Genomic DNA, 20,873 nt, shown 5'->3' on the forward strand with positions numbered 1-20,873 from the left:
ATTGCAATTGATTTATGGATCAAAAGCTGCTGGTCTGTTAAACACAATGAGCTAAACAACCCTTAGATAAACATACGCCACTGTAACGTGACCTCCGTACAGCTTTGCTTAAAAAGAAGTCAGTAACATCTATTTCCATGATTCTGGAAGGCCAGGAGTAGAGTAAAGCTAGCCGTAGACATTTCAAGGCTGAATTATTAACTAAATAGAAGAAATGAAATCTGCCTGGCAGCATCTATCACAGTCTACTAAAGAAGGAAATTTGGCAGAATCTTTCTCTCTCTCCCTGTTTTGGCTCCCGTACAGAAAGTGCTGTGGAACATATGTATTTACAACAACTAATTTCCTCCGCTTTAGAAAAGTTACTGAACTGAAAGTTTGTATATCCTCAAATGGCATCTTACTCAGTTGCTGCTAATCTGATGTGAACATCCTTTCTCTATGCAAAAGGCAGTCCTACTTTATTCAATTCGCTCCAGAGAGCACTAGAACTCAAGCAGGAAACCAAGAGTTTCTTTAACAACTCGGTAGCTTACTTTCATTTGTTTTTTTAGAAACCTTGGGTAAGGATGATGTGGCCATTTGCTTAACGTAGTTAGTCATGAGGAACTGCCAACAGCCCGTTAAAACAACAATACTTAAGCAGACAAAGTGCATCACTAATAAAGCTAATCCTACATATGACAACTAGGAAAAGCTTGGAAGATTTGGGATGTAAACCAGTCGTCCTGGAAGAAAAAGAAAACAACCCTCTTCTCCCTCAAACCCAGCCATCTCTGAGAAAGTAAGGCATTGGGTTAGTTCATCCCCTGAACTGGAATGCTGTGATTTCCAGGGCTGGACACCTGGGGAAAGCAAGTCTCTGAGGTTGGTATACAAAAGGGGAAAGAATGAGTGCCCTGGGTTGCTGCAGAGCTTGTGTGGCTCCTGGACCCAGTGGATCAGTATTGTTTTGGTTTTGTTTTCCTTGCAAATGCATCCCTGCAAATCCTCAATCTCTGTCGCGGTGAGCCTGGATATAAGGCACGAAACCATTTTTCAAAATGTCCCCAAGAGTAATTGAGAGGAAGCAGAAGATGATGGATTGTTTACCTGCCTGTGCCCACTCTTGGCCAGAGGCCACGGAGGGAAGAAAACCAGAAGGGCAACAGAGGGAGCCGGACTCTGATGAAACTCCTGTGTCACACGCAAGGGCCTCTGGAGGTTTCCTGTGCTGGTTTTGCCTGCACTCATACTCCCGGGGCTACACTGCTATGCTTGCCAATGATAGCAGACAATGTTGTATTAAATGTGCTAGTGTGGGAAGAATGCTGAGAAGTGTGCTGTATCTGTTCTGCTGTGCCATCCCCATAGCGCATGGGGCCTCGCAGGCATTTTCTCAAAAACACATGGAGGGAATCTGACGCAGATGGATTATGTTAACAAGGCAAGGATGACAGTTCAAGTCTTAAAGCCCTTTGAAATCAATGGTACTACTCGGGGTTATTAGAGGCCAACTCATTAGTTTCTGATCTCCAGCCAAAAACCCAACTCCGAGTCCAGCCTGGGCATTCCTCTAGTATTTTCCACAATTGATATGCGATTAGCCATTTCCTTCTATTTATTTTAATGAGCTGCAACTGTGGATACCATGCCTATATTGAAATAATTAAGACGAGAATGATATCCCTCCCGAAGTTTCAGAAACGGGCTGCTAAGCGGCTTTGAAAATCTGCACTATTTTAAAATGCAGGTTTGGCGTGTGAAATACCACCAAGCTTGTTGGAAAGTGGCAGCCTTTGCAAGCTGCGTTTAAATAATGAAACAAATGATGGAGGCTCTTAAGTATGCCAGACGGAGAGCAAATTGCGCGAAAGCTCTGAACTGCGGCCCCTTTCCAACGAAAAGTCTGGGAACTCTGCAATCCTACCACAGTGAAAGTGCAGATAGGAGAACGCTTAGTGGGGGATCGTATACTCTGTATGCAAAAGCCCCCACCCCACCCTGTTTCTTCTGTTTGCAATCCTGGAGAGACATTGCCAGTGACTGTGGATAATACTGAGCTAGCATTGTCCATATACCCATTCCCAGGTTATCAATGTATATCATCTCAATGGAGCCGCCAACTGCTGGGTGCTTCTGGTGACAAGGAAAAACACACCTTTTTGTTACAGCTTTTTCTGAGAGTTAAGACCAGCCCCTGTGTACTCTTCCAGCTGTAAACTGGTGTTTACACCTGCTTTGCACACAGAAGGTCCCAGACACAGCTGGCAGCAAACCCTGCCTGAAACCCTGCAGAGCTGCTGCCAGCCAGAGTAGACAATACTGAGCTAGATGGACTTAATGCTCTGACTCAGTATAAGGAAGCTTCCGATAATACTATGATCGATATGGGGTGGTATTCATACTAGTCTCACTCCAAGCAGACACCATGAAGTCAAGGGGCATTCCTTTCAACGGGTCTACTCTGAGTAGGACTAAGCTAAAGCAACTTGTGGCTTTATTTATTTATATTTCGAAGTTTAATTGTTTTGCCTGGCAGCGACAAAGTATCAAATCAGCAGACTGAACACATTTGCTTAATATATGCAATTTCAGAGTTCATCCCATCACTAAGTTTCACCTGCGCTTCAAGTACATGGCTAGCTGAGGTCTGCACATGGCATTCCATCAGTGGCACTGACTCTGTTCATATGTCTGTGACTAAGCACCATGATGGTGCCTGAGGAGATTTTTTTAAAAAAAAATCATCGAAAGCAACACACACAGTAATGGTGAAGAGGAAACAGTTATAAATATACCCAGCCACTCTTATTCTACCATCGGTAGACTGAAGTTCTGGAAGGCTTCCACAACAATTTCACACTGAAGTATGGTACAGTGGTACCTCATGTTACAGACGCTTCAGGTTACAGACTTCGCTAACCCAGAAATAGTACCTCGGGTTAAGAACTTTGCTTCAGGATGAGAACAGAAATTGTGCAGCGGCAGTGCGGCAGCAGTGGGAGGCCCCATTAGCTGAAGTGATACCTCAGGTTAAGAACTATTTCAGGTTAAGAACGGACCTCCAGAACGAATTAAGTTCTTAACCCAAGGTACCACTGTACTACCAATGCATTGGCAGGCTTTTTTGTTTGTTACCTTTATATCCCACCTTTCCTCTAAAGAGTTCAACATGGGTTCATACATGCGTTGTCCCCCCCCCCAAAAAAAACCCCTACACAACAACCCTGTGAGGTATGTTAGGCTGAGCGACAGCGACTGGTCCAAAATCACTCTGGAGGCATATGCGTAGGAATGCCACGGCCTAACCAACAGTGGTATTTGCTTCTGTCAATGCTGCACAGTAGTTAGAGCAGGAATTGGAAAACTGTGAACCTCCAGATGTTATGGGACTCCCACTATTCCTACATATTGGCCATGCTGCCTGAGTTAAATTTGAGAGTCACAGGGTCCCCAGCCCAGAGCCAGGATGTTGGGTCTGAGTGCAGGACCAAATCCCTACTCAAGGAGGAAGCTTACTAGGTGGCCCAGGGCAAGCCAAGATCTGTCAGCCCTAACCTACCTCACAGATTGCTGTGAGGCTTCCGAGGAGCTTCTGGAGGAACAGCGGGATCAGAATGTTATACTCGCAAGCAAACAAACAAAAGAAAAGGGGTTTATGTCATGGCAGTCTGCAGGAATTTAAAGCCCTCCTGCGCAAAAACACTGCTGCTTCAGAGACCTCAGCGACATCCCATAAACTACATTATATATGCAAGGATTCGATTAAAAAAAAGTAAAAACAAAAACAAAAAAGCACTTAAAAGTTAAAATATCACTCTGTTTTTAAAATAATAAATATTGCTGGAACGCTTTTATGGAACAGCAAGATGAGGATCAATGTTGAATTGTTTCAGCACTCAGAGACCACACAACACGACAGCCCTAAGTCGCCTCATCCACTCTCTACCGTAGGTTAATATGTATTTTTATGGAAATTTGTTTCTGCACTTTTTCAGTGACAACTCTTGACTTCAAAACAAAAAACAAAAACCACAATATCACTAGACACCTCTCGATGGCAGTATAACCTTGTACACACGTGTCTATCATTCTTCTTTTCTCTTTCTTTCTTTCTTTATCATATTTTCTCTGCACTCCCCAGGAGAAATGGGGAGGGGGTAGGGAATCGGATATTTCTCCTTTGTCTGAAAGAAGAGTGTTCCATCACTTAGGAGGGGGAGGGAAATATTACCACAATGCTGCTGACCACCTTAATTACCATTTAGGAGGGAAAGAAACTTGATTGTTTGCTTGACCCACCACTCAAAAACAAGTTGAAGGAAGCTCTCAGGTCACTAGACGCAACTGAACTAAGAGGAAAGCGTGAAATGATAAATGCAACTTCTTCTCCTTTTCTGCTTCTTCTCCCTTCCCATATCCTGCACCTCAGACTCCTGAGAGGACACGGCAAACTTTTGCAAATCATAGAATCATAGAATTCTGGACCTGGAAGGGAGGGATCCCCAGTGAACTGGTTGCAAACACAATGAGGTTCAGGTTTTGAAAAATACCATTTATTTAAGTGTAAGCAACCGCTGTGTTTGCCTTGTTAAAGATAGAGGGAACAGCTTGAACGCTGGGAAAAGCCAGTTTGTGAGTAAAGGGTTTTGTACCTGAACATCTTTCAAAAAACAAGGTCGCATGGACTATCAAAAGAATTTAGGAAGAACCCTGCATTCTGTTCCCAAGAATGGCTAGTCAGGAGTATCTGGAGTCCCCAAAGAGGATAATTTTGGTTTTTTTAAAAGCCCCTACTTAGTTGCCTTTTGTTCTACACTAACAAATTCCAAATACTAGGAGATCCAGCCTTTTGATAACTTTGGCTGCTCCTTTCCACTCCACACATTTTCCTGCTCGACAATGTTATTGCTGAGAGGGTGGCCACATATGCACTGCCAAAATAGGGGAAATCTGTCATTAAAGCATGGGGGGTGGGGAATAAGAAAAGTATTTGCCCCCCCCCCAAAAAAACCCAGTACATGTGCTAATTCTTTAATAAGTATTATTTAAGCAGAAATACAATATATCTCACAATAGTAGGGGATGCAGTGATCAGTTGACCCATGTGTGCCTGCTGCCTTAGTGGAAAACTTTTGATAGGCACCCACAAGGCCCTCCCTGCTCTCTTTTCATGGTTCTTTAAACCAGACGTGGACCAGAAAGCCCTTCAGATGGAGAAGATGTCTTCAAACAGAGGACTGTCATGTTTAAAGCAGATCATGCAGCTACCCTGTTTTTTAGGGAGGAGCTACAGACCTCTGATTGCAACTAGAGAGCTAGCTGCACCACAGGCTTCAATAAAAAGTATGACAATATTGGTCAAAGTTAGCAACTTACAAAGTTATTAACCAGGGTGGTACATGAAGGGCAGGGATCTTATTTTAGTCCACTGAAATTTAGAGCCATCTTGGCTCCTCTGAATGACAGAGCATTCCTAGAGAGCCTTCCTTCCTCGAGAGGCTAGACTGGTTCCCTCCTTGTTGTCCTAGGTAAAGGTAAAGGGACCCCTGACCATTAGGTCCAGTCGCGGCCGACTCTGGGGTTGCGGCGCTCATCTCGCTTTACTGGCCGAGGGAGCCGACGTACAGCTTCCGGGTCATGTGGCCAGCATGACTAAGCCGCTTCTGGCGAACCAGAGCAGTGCATGGAAATTACGTTCCCACCGGAGTGGTACCTATTTATCTACCTGCACTTTGTGCTTTTGAACTGCTAGGTTGGCAGGAGCAGGGACCAAGCAATGGGAGCTTACCCCGTTGCGGGGATTTGAACTGCTGACCTTCTACCCTAGGTTCTGTGGTTTAACCCACAGTGCCACCCGGGTCCCTCCTTGTTGTCCTACCAGCAGGTAAAGACTGTTTTATGGTGGTGGGCTTTGGGGAACAACTGACTGGGTTTTTTTTTTACTAGTTTGTTTACTAGATTTGATCTGTTTTTATTTTATTTTAATTCTGTTATACTTTAATTACTTTTTAACTTATCTTTTTTTAAGCTTTCTGTGTTTTTATCCATGTTAGTTTTCATTTTTGTGAGCTGCCTTGAATCCCACTTCTGAAGAAAAGGTGTAGGAAATAAATAAATAAATGATGATGGTGATGATGCCCCTAACACCTGAAGAAAATAGAGTCCCAACCGGGTATCAGCTCATCTCACTTCTCTTTGCTTTTCTGCTACTCAAATCTTAATAAGCAGAGAACCAGTGTGACAACATACTTCTTGCGTTTTGAAATTACTAGAAAAGCGGGGGTTTTTTTAATTGAGGAATGCTCCCCTCTTATTTAAAAAACAAAACAAAACGGGATTTATCAGCCCAGCACAATATGAACACACAACTTAAGGACTTCGGCAGTACATTTTTATCTTACAAAATGCTGAAGATTTCTTTTTTAAAAAAAATTGCTGGTAAGGTAAGCTGCACGAAACCATGGAATTAAACGATATGAAACAGTAATATTTCTACTAACATGGCACAGATTTAATTTAGTGAGGAAAAAGACGAAAAAATTTAAGATTTCCTCATTCTAATTTTCTAACGGCATGTCTAAGTAGGAAAAATATAGTTTATTTACAAGCTCTGACCAGTTCTGTGCTATAAAAACAGAAGACTTGATATTTTTCACTTTATTAGCTATAGCAGTTCTTCAGAAGCTGAGCCAAGAAATCAAAGTGGAGCCTATTTGATTGATGTTATAAAAGCAATTAAGTCACAGGTTTGTCAAATATGTTAACATTTGGCTCTGCCTCTAGTATGTGTCTATTTTGACTGCAAGTAGTAGAAGTAGTAACATTTAATGATTTACAGACCTTCCATGTCTTAAGGTCTAGTAGCTGAATTAAATCTATGATACCACCCCTTTGCCTTTATTTGCGCATTTGCAGACTGTAGCAACCTTTTTAAAAAAATATTCATAACTATTTCTCTCTTCTTAATTCAGTTCTTTTTAGTGGTCCAGCAATAAGATTTCAATCACCTGGAGCAAACAAACGTTAACACAACAGCAACGGCATGCCATGAAATGCAATATTAAATAATAACACATTCTGGTACAAATTGTCAAGCTTGACAACTACCCAGGTGAGGGTCCATAAAATTGTCACTACTTTCCAGGCCACCTGAAATGTAAGGAATGTTTTATATTTGAAAAGTGAGAATGTAAACCTTATCAATTATCATCTGTACTCCTGCTCTGAAGTTAACAACTCACCAAGCAATTTCTTCCTTGGCAAATTGTAAGATGGGACAATTATAACAGATCAACAAACATCTTCCGTTTCAGTCTTACTCATTGCCATAGATCTTGTAGCAATACCTCCTTGTATGGCTCTTGTAGAAACTGGGTAAGCATAGCCTGACTGGTGGGATCGAGGGAATGATCCACTCAGCTCCATAAAAGGTTAAACAGCAGAAAAACATGAATTCCTGATAGATTTGCTATCTTTTAGAGTACCACATGGGACTGTATCCCTTTTAATTTTCTGAAAGAACAGGTGTGTGGGGTGGGGAGCTAGGGATCTTTTTTAAAATAAAAAATAAAAAATTGTATTCTAGTAAAAGTGAAAACCTTGGATTGCATTTGAACGTGGTGATAGAAGAGCACACTAATTGAAGAAAAACCAAGCAACACTATAAATTACGTTAAATTTGAAAACCAATAATTCATAATGGACAGCAAAGAAGCTTGAAGTAATTATTTTTCAAAGCAGCGCCTTCTCTTTTTTTTTCTTAAAATGAAAAAATGCTTAACTTTTCTTAAAGAAAGAAAGGGCAACAGAGGAAATAACACTTAAAAAAAATGTAGTCCAAAGGTAAAAATGGGCTCACATAAGTAACTTCAATCCTGCCAGAAATTACCACTCTCATCCCTACATAACAGACTTCGGTTGATACCAGTGCTGTATCAATTCAGGAGAATGAATTACTCAGTGAAAACAAAATTCTAGGTGCTTGATGCTGCTCAAATTATACCTCAGAAATGGATCTAGCTATCTAAGCCAATATTCCCTATGGAGTATCAGCATATTCCTATATGCTATACTACAGATAACTCCCCTTCCCTAGAGAAGTTCAAATCTTGTTTTTTTCCACACACACAGAACAAGAATCTATTTTTTTCCACACACAGAAGAGGAACAACTTCTTTCCTAAATACTGTACACACACACACTCCACCACAAGTATCTTTTCCCCTACTGGAATAAAGTGCAGTGTTTTATTTTATCCATAATGCAGGCGTCTGCCAAATAAAATGACTTAATCAGAACAAGGTCTTTGCTTACTGCTAAAGTTTTCATTTTTCTTCACACAACAGTAACACATATTCCCGAAATTAAATTAAATTAAATTAAACCACCAGGATCACAAAAGCTGCAATCCTCACGTGTTTTGCAATGATCTGAAACAATACCCAAAGTACACTTTACACCAACTGCATCAAACACTCTTCGCTTGGAAGCAAAAGCAAAAAAATATGCATGAAGCATTCTTGCTATTTATCCTTTGTGCCAAACACAGATGCTTCTAACAAAGTTGCCCAGTTCAAATCCTTGCAAAAATCACTCCCTGGGGTGGCACAGACTCCAGGAGTATCCGAGGGTGCATACATTTTGCCAGCATACATGCAAACCCTACGATACAGTTATGTTTAAGATTCTCTAAGAGAGAGATGGAAGATGTTTCTTGCTGCAAGAGTTTTAAGTGGGCAGCTGCTTAAATTTAGAAAATAAGAAACGAATACTGTATCCCGTCAGGGCTGCTCCCAGACAAGTGGGACATACAAATAAATCGTTGTTCTTCCATGGTTAAGGCACAAACGAAATGAAAATTTACTATTAGGGATATTGCACTGTCTATATGTTCTTCCTATGTTCTATTGCCACCAGTAGGCATGGCATAGCTGATATGAGCAGCGAAGGTCCATTTCTCCTGAGCAGTGAAATGAGAGAGGGCAGGCGGGGAGAGGGAGGGGAGAGAACAGTTGAGAACTGTTAAAAAAAGAGAGAGCATTTATTTGGCACTAAACACCTTCTCATTTGAGCACGATTGACCATTACAATCCCTGAAATGTCAAAAAAACGAAGTGTTTTAATATTTGCTTTGGATTGGAAGTTTAGAGTGGCAGTGTTTAATTAGGAAGAAAACGTGTTCCTAAAACAGTGTTGAATGAAAAGGGGCTTTATTTCTCTTTGTTTTTAAATTAGCTTTATAATGGCAAATTGCTAAACACCCTTTCACTTAAGGAATATTTTTCTTAAAGTTCCATATTTAAACAGAAGTACCAAGGAAATTCAATTTTTTAAAAATCAACAGAATTATAATATGGTGCCTATATGTTAAAGTGAAAGTGTGCTGGGCTGTGATAAGCTAACTTGCCTGATGCATCACTGCTAACTCTACACCTGTAGGCTTTCTGCAATAAGAAAAAAAAGATGCAATAAGCACAGGGACATTGTGTGGATGCCCCATAAAATGTGAGTGAACAGGGCATGACAAGTCCAGGCTAAATGCCTAGTTACACTGCTTTACAACACAATTCTGCTTTCATCCAGAATATTGTGCCACTGGTTTTTAAGCAAGTGCTCTGTTAGAATTTTGACAGCACAGCACAAGTGTACAAAATGTTTCTGTTTAGCCCTTCTGCTTTATTGGCTCCTCCTATTGTTAACAAAAACTTCAGTGACAAGCTTGTTTGTGTACTTTCAGAACTATTTGCTTTGATTATTTGCATCCTTTCCACACATGCCATTAGAGTCAACACAAGTTTGGCAGTTCTTAAATGCCACTGTGTTTTCTTAACAGGTTATTATTTAACCAGCTACCATGCTTCTCTCCAAGCCTTCTAGCAAAGACACCAGATGATATTGTAATCTGCTGTGAAAAGGAATTATGTCTGAGGAATTAAAAAGGATAACACTATTTATATTATCATTAAATTTACTTTTCCTCCAAGCAGCCCCAAAGTGGCACACACTCTTCCCCTCATATTATTCTCACAATAACTCTGCTATGCTGAAAGTAGTGACTGGCCCAAGGTCAGCCCGTGAGCTTCATGGCTGAGTGGGATTTGAACCCTGGTCTCACAGGTCCTAGTTCAACACCCTAACCACTACGCCATGCAGGCTCAGTGTGTATCCAGATCACATTCTGAACCCACGCCATTTTTAGGTGAGCTAAAGAGCCCTTCAAGCAAAGGGCTGGGTGTGTTGCAATTATGCTCAAAGTTCCGCAAGACTTTTGTAAACTGTGGATCAAGCTATCAGAGCAAAGAGCATGCCATCAAGCACTTTGCAACTTACCACACTAACAATGCACAAGTCCCCCCCTCCCCCGCTTTCTCCAAATGACCTTACAGATGAAACATTTCGAGATGTGACTAAACAGGCCAATTTGCACATCAATCCTCCTTACGCTACTTCCGATATCAAAATAACCTTCCAAGATACCTTTTGTCTCCTTAATGAGAAGATGGAATTGGGCTGTCAACTGTATTAAGTACTGTGGGGTCATGAAACAAAAACCTCTTATTTTCCCTAGCGAAGAAAATAAGTTCACTGCAACCGAAGGCGGCTTTTTCCATCGAGACAAGCAGCTTTGTGGGTTGCAAGTGCAAAAGTCAACCATGTGTACTAATTCTCACTAATCATTCTGCAAGGTGAGCTCCCCAGTGACTCAAAAGTCAAGGAATGTCAACTGCAGCGCAAACAGCAAAGCGCAACTTTGCATGTGACACCAAACCAAATTTCAGAAGGACAATGTACCTGTTGAGCCTCTCAAAACACTTGTTCCTATTCTCGATTGTCGCCGTCTCTCGTTTTAGAAAAAAAACCCCAACGCGGCATACAACAACTCCTTAGCTGGAATCAGTTTACGTTTATAAAAAGCAAACAAACCCCCAAACCTTTATTACAATGGAAGCTAAGGGCAAAACAAAACCCTCATTAAGGCAGCAGTCCTACATGCACTTAGCTGTGGCTTAAGTCCCATTGAAATCAGTGGGTTGCACTTGTAAGCAGACATGCCTCAGGCTGCACTGCAAATCAGGCTACTGCTGAGCAGATATAAGTGAATATTGAAATGGAAATCTGCTGTCCTGTTGAACAGAGGACAATAGAGCCAGTGTATGTTTCCACCTATCTCCTGCCTGTGTTATACTTCAACAGGTGACTTCATGATTATCCCAGACTCAATAATTTTGGGGGCTTGTGTACTGGAAGGCCTGGAGGGAGTCACCAAGACAGCATTGCACTTCGTATTGCTGCTTCCTTCCCTCTCCGTAGGATGAATCCATCTCACTGGTGTAAAAATCAGCAAAAGTCAAAATGAAGGACAGAACTTGCAACCTAGAGTCTGTGAGTCTTTCGTGGAATCTTTTCTTTTCTTTTTCATGAGGCAGAAATCTAAAAAGGGGGCAGCATGAGCAGGGAAACAGAAGCTTCTTTTTTTCCTGTGGGAAGACATATTCTTCACCCTTCCTCCACCAAGTGCTTTTCTCACCCATGAGGGAAAAAGAAGTGGCAACCGTATCTTTTCATGACGGAGGGTATAAAAGGGGCAGTTTTCATCTGAAAAAGGATTAAGAAGCCCCTCTTTTCCTCCAAACTGTAGCCTCAGCAGCTGCACCGTGTAAAACAACAACAACAGCAGAACTACTGTATACCTATTGCGTAGCTCTGCGGTAAGGCTTTCAGAATTAATCATCCACTGGCCTAGGTCTAGACTAACCACAGTCAACGAGTGGCTTTATTTCTGATGTTCAGGTGTGAGTGCCATTGCTTATGTAGCCGAAACAGCACAATCCACCCCAAGGGGGAAGTATCAGCAGACTTGAGAGAGAGCCCCGAGGTCTGCAGAAGTACAAAAACACCTCCAGAGGAAACTAACCCCAAGAAGGATTGGCCACAGAACACCCTTGCTTCCTGTTGAAGGAAAAAATGCAACATTGAAAGGGCAGTGGGAAGGGAAGGGAGCACAGCTGATTAACACACGGAACAGAAAGACTTCACACACACACACTTCAACATTTTGTTGCCGGTTTGTTAAGCCTGTGTTTAGAAGAATGAGGGAAAACGAGAGAGAAAGAGACAATATAGAGAGAAAGACAATACAACCAGGACCTATGGACGAAGGGTAGGATACAAGATTAAAAAATAAGAATGAAATGAAATGAATATGGAGGAATTACCATCTCTATACATGCTGCCAACTTTGAAAGACCTACTGGAACATAAACAAAACAAGGCCACCCATAAAGAGACAACACAAGTCTCATCCTACCTACCTGGCACTGTTGTCTGCCCTCTAGTTAAACACTTCAATTCAAAGAAAGCCCTGGGCTGTTTGCCACCAAACACTGACTGCCAGGAAATTATGCAGAATCACATAATTAATTTTAGAGTCTGGGTGCCGGCTGAAAGATCCAGCATACACAGCACTTTTTTTTTGAAAATACGGCTATGAAACGGTCCTCTTTCAGAACACGACTGAGCCATAAGAAGGTACTAAATAGATACCTGTGTCATTACTTTATTTTCTTAAGTGTTTTTTTGCAAAGTATCCATTATTTAGAATTAATTAGGAAAATCAATCGGCTGCACAAACTGACACAACGTAAATTGGCCATAAATGGTGCTATAAAAATGAATAATAATAATAATTTGTCTGTCTGCTATTGGGCTTTTGGTCATTTGGAAATCTTTCTTCTGCATCCCCAAATATTTTATTTCACTTAAAGTTTTATCACTGTGCATTTTGTGCCTGCGAACAAAAAAAGATCCATGGTCTTTCCTTTTTTTAAAAAAAGAAAAATGCTCCTTGAATGCTCCTTCAGTTACAGAACAGGTGAGCCTACTTGGCACTGTGTGACAGGTCACTGATCAAACAGAACAGGCAGACATCGCCCCCACCCTTAGGAGAACTGTGCAAAGCTAAAGCTTGTCAGCCTGCGCTGCACTGAAGAACATACACCGCTTTCTCTAGGCACAGCTGCACGGGTCTCTTCTCCTCCTGATATTACGGTACTGTTTGCTGTGATCCGTTTTGTGCTTCCACGTTCTTTTCAGCAGAGATATAAATTGCTTTAGAGAGTGACCTCATCCTTCTTATGACAGCAAGAAATTTACCAGTCAGCTTGGAACGCCACCAGCCCTGCCCTGCCCCAATGATCAAAGCCGGTTTAAATGAACAGCCTTCTCTGTCTTCAAAATGGCACTCATCTTTGAACAAGAGTTCATTTCATGTACAAAGGATTTATTTTAATTGCTTGAATAAAATCAATACTCCTCGATAGAGCGCTGGTTATAATTATATAAACCGATGTTGCAAAACTAAGCAGCGGGGATATTGTCACTTAAAGAGAATGGAACGCAGGTCGTTCAGCAAGATACCACCCCAGGAAGGCAAAACGGACTGCAAAACAGAACGCCTTTTATATACGGCATACATTTGGGAACGCACGAGGCACTCAGTTAATATCACAAAGCCTAACAACACTATGGCAACAAGCAAGCGTGAATCGTTTTTGCCATTTTGCTGAGCCGGTATTATGGCCTGAATGGGAACATTAGCGAGTGAAATGTGGGCGAGGGGGGCATAAAAGACGAGAAGGACAAGGCAGAGTAGGTGCCACGATGAATTTGTGAGTCGAGCCAACTTTCAAATACACATTGTATTTAAGCAAGCCTATAAGTGTTTGCAAGCAAGCGATTAAACTGCCAATATTGCAACAACAACATTGTATTGTATTACATTGTATGTAATCAAGTCTATCATTTTACCAAGTGCACTTTTAAAATGCCAAGATAATTACAAGAGTAATAATAACAAATATAGCAACATTGTATGTAACTTTAGCAAAGGGGGAGCTTTAAAATACCAAGCTATTACTACTACAACTACTATTAATTTTGTTATTATTACAACAAAAATTATTAAACTGTTAAATTAAATAATAAAAGCACTCAAAATGCTCAACCTGTTACCATTTAAGAGCCACCTTCAATTGACTGCTTAAGGAAGGAACCAACAGGCTCACAAGCTTAAATGCTTAATCTTTGTGGTTCTGTTCGTAATAAATGCATCTCAGATAAAACAAATATGAAGAAGATACTTACACAGCCACCAGCGACAATTTCTGCTGCTAAAGGAACAGAACCATCTCTCGCCATAAATTTGTCTCTTATAAAATCGTTTACCTTGGAAAACAAAATTTCAGTTAAATGAAGGAAGAAAACATGTCCCATTATTTTTTTAACAAAAGAATACCAATTTTCATAAGTATGAATTCTATGGCTTTCATCAATATCGTATGTATACTTAGAAAAGACAGAGAGGACTGCTCCATTTAAATCAGTTTTACAGCACAGCAGGAGAGTTTACATATCAGCAGGTATATTCATCTATTTAAAAAATAGCTTAGTTTAAGCATTAGTCTTAAATATTTTTGAACATTTTTTCAAATATGTTCCACTGTGTGGGAGCCTGATCTTGAAAATAAGCTGTAATGATTTCAATTGTCATTTCAATGATTTTCTAGTTTACTGCTAAGAAGATAGTGCACACAAGATTTCAGACTAAAATTAAAAGTATCCTTATTTGGTATTTATGGATTTCTTAGTTGCTTTTCAACTTTAAGTACTACAGGAAATAAGTAATGTAAGGAACATGAAAATGTATGAAAAGGACTTCCTTTTTTTGTACAAGGTTTTCACTCTATGTCATGGTTATTTATATTAAAGTACAAGGCAATGAAGATGAAGGGGGCTGCTATTGAGCCGAACATTTCAAATGAGGCTGTTAGATGATGGGCTTTAGCTAGACTCTCATCCAAAACACACAGAAACACACTCCGTGCTACCTGCAGCGCCCAGAGGCAAGATATGAACACAGACTGCATTCTGCAAGTATAACTTTATCAAAGGAAGGTATGCACTTATGCAGGCTTTAGGCAAACAACCCCCTAAGTCTTCTCACTGGGAAATTCAAAGATACAAAAATAAGAGATTATATACGATAAAGGTTTTTGTATTGTACTTACAGTAAGTTTTATGGCCTTTTCTGGGGCTACTCCCAATAATTGTGGCAAAAGACCTGTAAATATAAAAGGAGCAAAAATACATATTACGGAATGTATCATTAAGTTGGCAAATAAACAGCTATGCAAAGTTGTCCACCTAAAAAGAGGGAGGGCCATTTTTAGGGCAATTTTCTACTCTTATGTTCAACAGGAGCATCTAGACACGTCATTATGATTTTTTTTTTTAACCACCTAAACGAAAATTATCATGGTTCAGAACTGCGGCTATTCAAACACCACCATATATCTCCATTATAATGACTTAGAATTCAGAGTAAATGGTGAAACACAATTCAGAAACCTGCCCTTTACAGATTTCCCTTGGGCTCATTCAGAAGCAATGCATTAGCTTGTTGCTGTATCTTCAGAAACCTAGAGTCTCGTCTGTATGCATGCATTGCCAGTCTGGGGTTGGCAAAGATGGTACACAGCTTTTTCGTCACACTGTCTTAAGAGACAAGACCAAAAAGCCCATCAGCTGAACATTTCACCTGTTCCATAGATTCCCTTATGAATCTTGTAGGGTTTCAAGAACAGGTTGTGGAAATAGTGTGTGAGAGAAATGACTTGAACACTCCCAGGTGCTTCAATTATCACCAGCAACAAGATCTGCAGCCATAAGGAAATAGCCAACGAGAAAGAAAGCAGGCCAAGCCACGTCAAAATTATTTTGCAGCTACAGCTCAGTGGTCAAGCACATGGTTTGCATGCAAAAGGTCCCAGTTCAATCCTTTGAATTTCCAGTTAGCAGGTAGCAAGCCTGGCTGGGGAAGACCTTGGCTCAAAGCTTTAGAGAGCCCCAGAGTGTCAGGCAGACATGTTCAGCTACACAGAGTAATGGTCTGCTCAGGATAAAGCATATTTCTGTGTTCTTCATGGATGATTTTAAGTTCACATAATAGTTTGTCCTGGCCAAACGATTTGCTATTTAAAATTTAAGCTCAGGTTATTTACCTAGCCACACACAAAATATTTGCTTTTTTAAAGTTACAAGCGCTATGATAAACAAGCAGGTAGCTGTAAGTCTTTCGTTGAATGCTGAATTTCTGCTACGGATTGTTGGGCAATCTTGAAGAAAGGATTGAAAGCCAAGTGCTGCATAAAATGTTCTTTACAAAACGGAAAAAAGAGAGGAGGAGCTTAATTTTACAAATGTTTTAGGGTTATTTGCCGTTTGCTTAAGCAACTATTTCTGAGAAAGTCAACACAACAAAAATTTACAATTATACATATTTTCATGTTTGAGTAAAAAAAACAGCTCACTATTTCTGAACAAACTTCAAGAGGCGTCTCTCAAGGCAGATGAGAGAATAAAGAGGCATTATGGTTATTCCACCACTTTGCTCTTTTTGCATCAGCTTTTCGAGATTTCTGTTTATGCTTGATTTTGGAGCAAACCAATTTTGCCGCAACTACTTTTGCCTGCTATTTGAGAAGGCACTAAGTCTGGTTTTCTTTCAAGCTCAGAGTTGCTGGAAAGCTACTAAAAAAAAAAAAGTACTGTATTTCCTCTTGCATTTACAGTCTCCCTGCTCAGTGATTGTGTTTGTGGGAATCAAAATAGCTCTGTACCTCCAGTAGAGTCTGGAGTACTTAAAACCTGTTGGTTTTAATGGGATTTTAGCATTTGCAACGTCTTTGGATTGTGCCTATTATGTGTATTTAAGCCCCCATCCCACAGATGCAGGCTATGATGATTACTCCTGCTTACTTCCTTAGTATTTTAAGTGTGAAACCAAGGCAACCTCAGTCCATTAGATGTATGCCAGATTCAGGCGGAATGACAAAGCATGGTTGGTCCTTCCAAGAGCACGGCCAACCTTGGACTCATGTGCTCCCCCTCCTCTCTTTCTTGTGAATGATTGAAGGGGATTTAAGGCTTCCAAGTTCCAGTTTGTAACAAACCACAGTTGTGTGTAAAAAAAAAAAATTCCCATGAAACTGGTTTGTAAAAAACCACAATTAACACACCAGGGAATCAGTCCTGGATTACAGTTTGATAACTAGCAGCTTCTGTTAGGAATATATATGCTACTAAAGATGCTGGAAATGGTGTAACTTGAGATACATTACATGAATACTGCTTTCATCACTTTCTTGAAGATCTTCACATATATGGATGGATGCAAAGGAACTTTGGTGTGAGTGGAAAGCACAAGGTGGAACCTAATTTCTGCCAGCTCCCCTCCATTTACACCTCTTTGTGCAACAACCCACATTGTTCCCAAGTGTACCCCGACCTTCAGCTTTTTGAACGGTCACAGGGCATGGAAGCGCTCATGGTTTGTTCCTCCCAAACCATGATTGGGAAGCCAAGAGCAAACCTTGGCCTCAGATGGTTTGGCTGGAGAGAAGCGTCACAAAAAACTGAGTTGGACATGCAGTAAGCCAAGGAGAAGGAAGAAGCAGACGGGTTGATGGGAGCCTAGGTTAGAGGAGGGGACAATCTCTCCTTTCCGCCCTAACTTCCACCACTCTGGAAGGAGGAGCAGGGATGCTGGCTCCCCTTTCCAACCCTCCTGTGGAGCGGAGAGCCTCAACGGAGCCTGCCGAGGGGTTTGATCAGCCAAGGGAGGAGAAAGAACAGGAGGAGGCAGAGACTGAGCAGGAGCCTGAAGAGGAAGGTGCAGCCGTGCCACCTAGAACCAGGTGCCGACTTTGCAGGTGGGAACAAACGGACTCACCTGCGCCAACAGAGGCATTTGCAATCCTGACATTCCCGGAAGTCGAGCAGATCATCATGCCTCATCTTTAAGAGTCACTTTTTAAAGGGGCCTCTTTGCTGCTTCTGTCCAGTTCTGAACTTCTTGCCCTGTTCCTGAACTCCTGAACCATATCTCCTGAGCTTTGTGTCTGCTGTTACTTGCCTGAATAAAAAACCCTTTCTTATTTTCAAGTAAACGTCTCTGTCTACATGTGCTGGGTGGGAGCCAGGGCACTCTAGTTAAGAGCTGAATTTCCCAAGAAGCTGTGATTCGGCAGACTCACACTGGAATCTCTCTTTGTTCAAGTCTGCTTGTCTTAAGATCGGTGTCCTGGGAGGTTGTCAGTGTCTTACACCAGAAACCAGGTGGGGTCTGGAAAACGTGGTTCATGGGTCCCTGCTCTTTGGGATTCAAATAAGATTGCCCTGAAGTCCAGACTGATTCAAAGCAGATCCCTTTCCCAGTATTACTGTAGGCAAGGAATGGCAGCAGTGACACCTCCAGAGTTAGGTGTTAATAGATGTTGCTGTACACACAGACAGCTGTGGCTGCCGCTATTCTTGGGAAGTGCAGTTCCCAAAGCTTATCTTAGAAGCTTTGGTGAGCATGCCCTGTTTCCTGGTGTCTCTGGAAAGGAAAAGACACAGCAGGAAATGCTTGTACTGGGGTGGTATGAACAATTCACAGTGGCCTGCCGTCCTCAGCAATGGGACCTGCCAGATGGCAACATCAAAGCAATTTTCCCTGTCTGTGCATATCATTTCTGTGGATCACAGGTCCTGCCTCTGCAAGAGAGGTACATCCACTGCAATTGATGCACCAGTTCATGATAACCAGCAGCCATTTATTATGTTTATTCTGAAGCTATACTGTTGACACCATGACCGCTTTTGCTATTTGTGTCATACAAATATGCTAATGGCAAGGTATTATGTAGCATCAGATGGCCCTAAATGTTCCTGATGGCACTGCAGGCTTTGGAGCAGCTATGCATAGCTCCTCTATTGTTTCCAGTTAAGACAGACCAATCAGTCCAGTCCACAACAGCAAACTGAGATGATGAGTATAAAATCAAGGGCTTCTGAACAGCAGGTAAAAAGCTTTCCTAAGGTTTATTGATTTATATAACTTATATGCTGCTTAAGGAGGCTCATCCAAGACAGAACGTAACTTTTTAAAAACCCAAGCGAACGTAATACATCAAGATACCACAAAAATTCAACAGGAATTGATTGAAGATGTTAAGCTGCTCCAATAAAACCCAACTGAGTATAAAAACAGAACACCGAACAGTAAGATCTAAAGATTTCTTAAGAGTCAGGGAAAGCTTGTCTAAACAGATACGTTTTCAGCAGACGTTTAAAGCCCACCCCAGTTGACACCTCCCAAATTGCACAAGGCAGGGTGTTCCAGAGGGTACTATTACCATCTTACACTTATAGCAAAATCCTAACCATGTCTACTCATAAGTGAGTCCTACCGAATTCAGTGGAGCTTATTCCCAGGTGAGTGGGGTTAGGAATGCAGCCCACGTCGTTTCTGTAAATGCCTTGTGGCAGACAGGGCTGGAAAAAGAGATCCAATCGATACTGGGAGTGATCAGGGCAATAAAACTCCTCTTTGGACGCCACAACTCAATCCTGGAGAATTTTCATTCTGAGTTAAGTTCTTCTGAACAGGGTGATATAGAAATCCATGCCGGCAGCAAGTCCCCCTCTTGTAAACTCGCACCAAATTTGGGGGGGGGTAGAGACAACACTTGGTATACTGACCTCTGTAGAGCCCAAAGAACCCTTCATAGCGTAGCACTTTCTTAAAGCAATCAAAGCTGTTCTTGTACATCAGCTCTCCAATAAACGACCCAGTGGAGCGCTGGTTCTGCATCCGGGTTTTCACAAGGTCAATGGGATACACTGCCGTGGCTCCAACAGCTACATGGAAGTAACACATTTTTTTAAAAAAACAATAGCATTTCTCTAACAAGCTTCGTTGCACTGGGTTCATTCTAAGCTTGTACATGGACGGACGATCACCCTGCAAGTATCGCAGGGCTTGCATGCATCTCTTCCATCCTTTGAACTGTAATATCCCTGCACTATTCACACATAAGAGGGAGATATCAGCAGGGCCAGGGTGGGTAAAAATAGGGGGAGGCGGGACACCTCCCCTCAAGAAAACTGCTAAATGAGAATTGAGTGTGCTCACTGGGCATGGAATGCTGACTGGCTCTTGGGGTGGGTGGGGTGGGAGAATATTGGAAAATTGGGGAAGGGGTAGGATGGAACGGAGTATCCCGTACAAGGGTATAGCTGGCAGGAATCTCAACTGGGAGACACCACTAGAACATTTTCGTTGCAAACTCCACTTGCGATTCACAAAGTGCACTCTACGGAATCCCAAAATCAGCTTATGGTCCTATAAAACATCTGGAGGGCAGAAGGTTTGAAAAGGCTTCCCTAAATCTGGGGAAAGTACCAAAAAAAGCCAGGGAGAGCTCACGCCATTTTTGGTAAGCTGGTCACAAGCTGCAGAGCTCTGTATATAATGAAGGGAAGGGAAGGTAAAAGAGAAGCAAGTGGAAAGGTATTCTAAAAGTTCTTTTTGTGTACCCGATTCCCTCACTCACCTCCAGCAATGGAGCCAAGGGCAAACCTGTACGCAGATTCCGCTACTTGGATGAGAATGGGACGTGACACGTCGCTTGGAGCTTGCTGCAGGTAGTGGAGTTTGGGGAGAAGATTTGGGAAGAGAAAGGCAAAGGGGGAAAGTTAGACTGCGGCCGAACAGCAATACAGTAATGACAAATTGAGGATCAAGTACGAAAGAGGAAATTTAATGACTACAATATTGTAATCAGCTCTATTCTACTTTTACTCCTAGGAACGAAACGGAACACAGGTAGGATGTTAAGGTGTTCTCCCATCGAGGCACTGACTCAAGGCAGCTACTACATCATGGGACTTTTGTCTGTGCCCTTGCTGTTAATGCAGCGGGTAACACTTCCTTGTTCAGGATAAAAAGGGAGCATCAACCAGTAGTATGCAATGAGTCCTCCGCACAGCAAACTGAGACTCAGATA

The 20,873-nt window shown here is 41.7% G+C and overlaps 1 protein-coding gene across 3 annotated transcripts in view; it reads right to left on the minus strand.

The window, feature by feature from the left end:
- Positions 1-20,873, minus strand: part of SLC25A13 (solute carrier family 25 member 13) — a 119,637-nt gene that overhangs the window by 21,772 nt on the left and 76,992 nt on the right. For all 3 annotated transcript variants that reach the window (XM_083469060.1, XM_083469059.1, XM_083469061.1), the window contains 4 exons: positions 20,421-20,505; positions 19,567-19,725; positions 15,051-15,103; positions 14,128-14,208 (listed from right to left, as the gene is read on the minus strand). In XM_083469060.1, the coding sequence (XP_083325186.1) occupies positions 14,128-14,208; positions 15,051-15,103; positions 19,567-19,725; positions 20,421-20,505 (378 nt within the window). The remainder of the gene's footprint in view (positions 1-14,127; positions 14,209-15,050; positions 15,104-19,566; positions 19,726-20,420; positions 20,506-20,873) is intronic.

Source organism: Podarcis liolepis (assembly GCF_965112155.1).
Source record: "Podarcis liolepis genome assembly, chromosome: 12".
In the NCBI taxonomy this organism is placed as follows: Eukaryota; Metazoa; Chordata; class Lepidosauria; order Squamata; family Lacertidae; genus Podarcis; species Podarcis liolepis.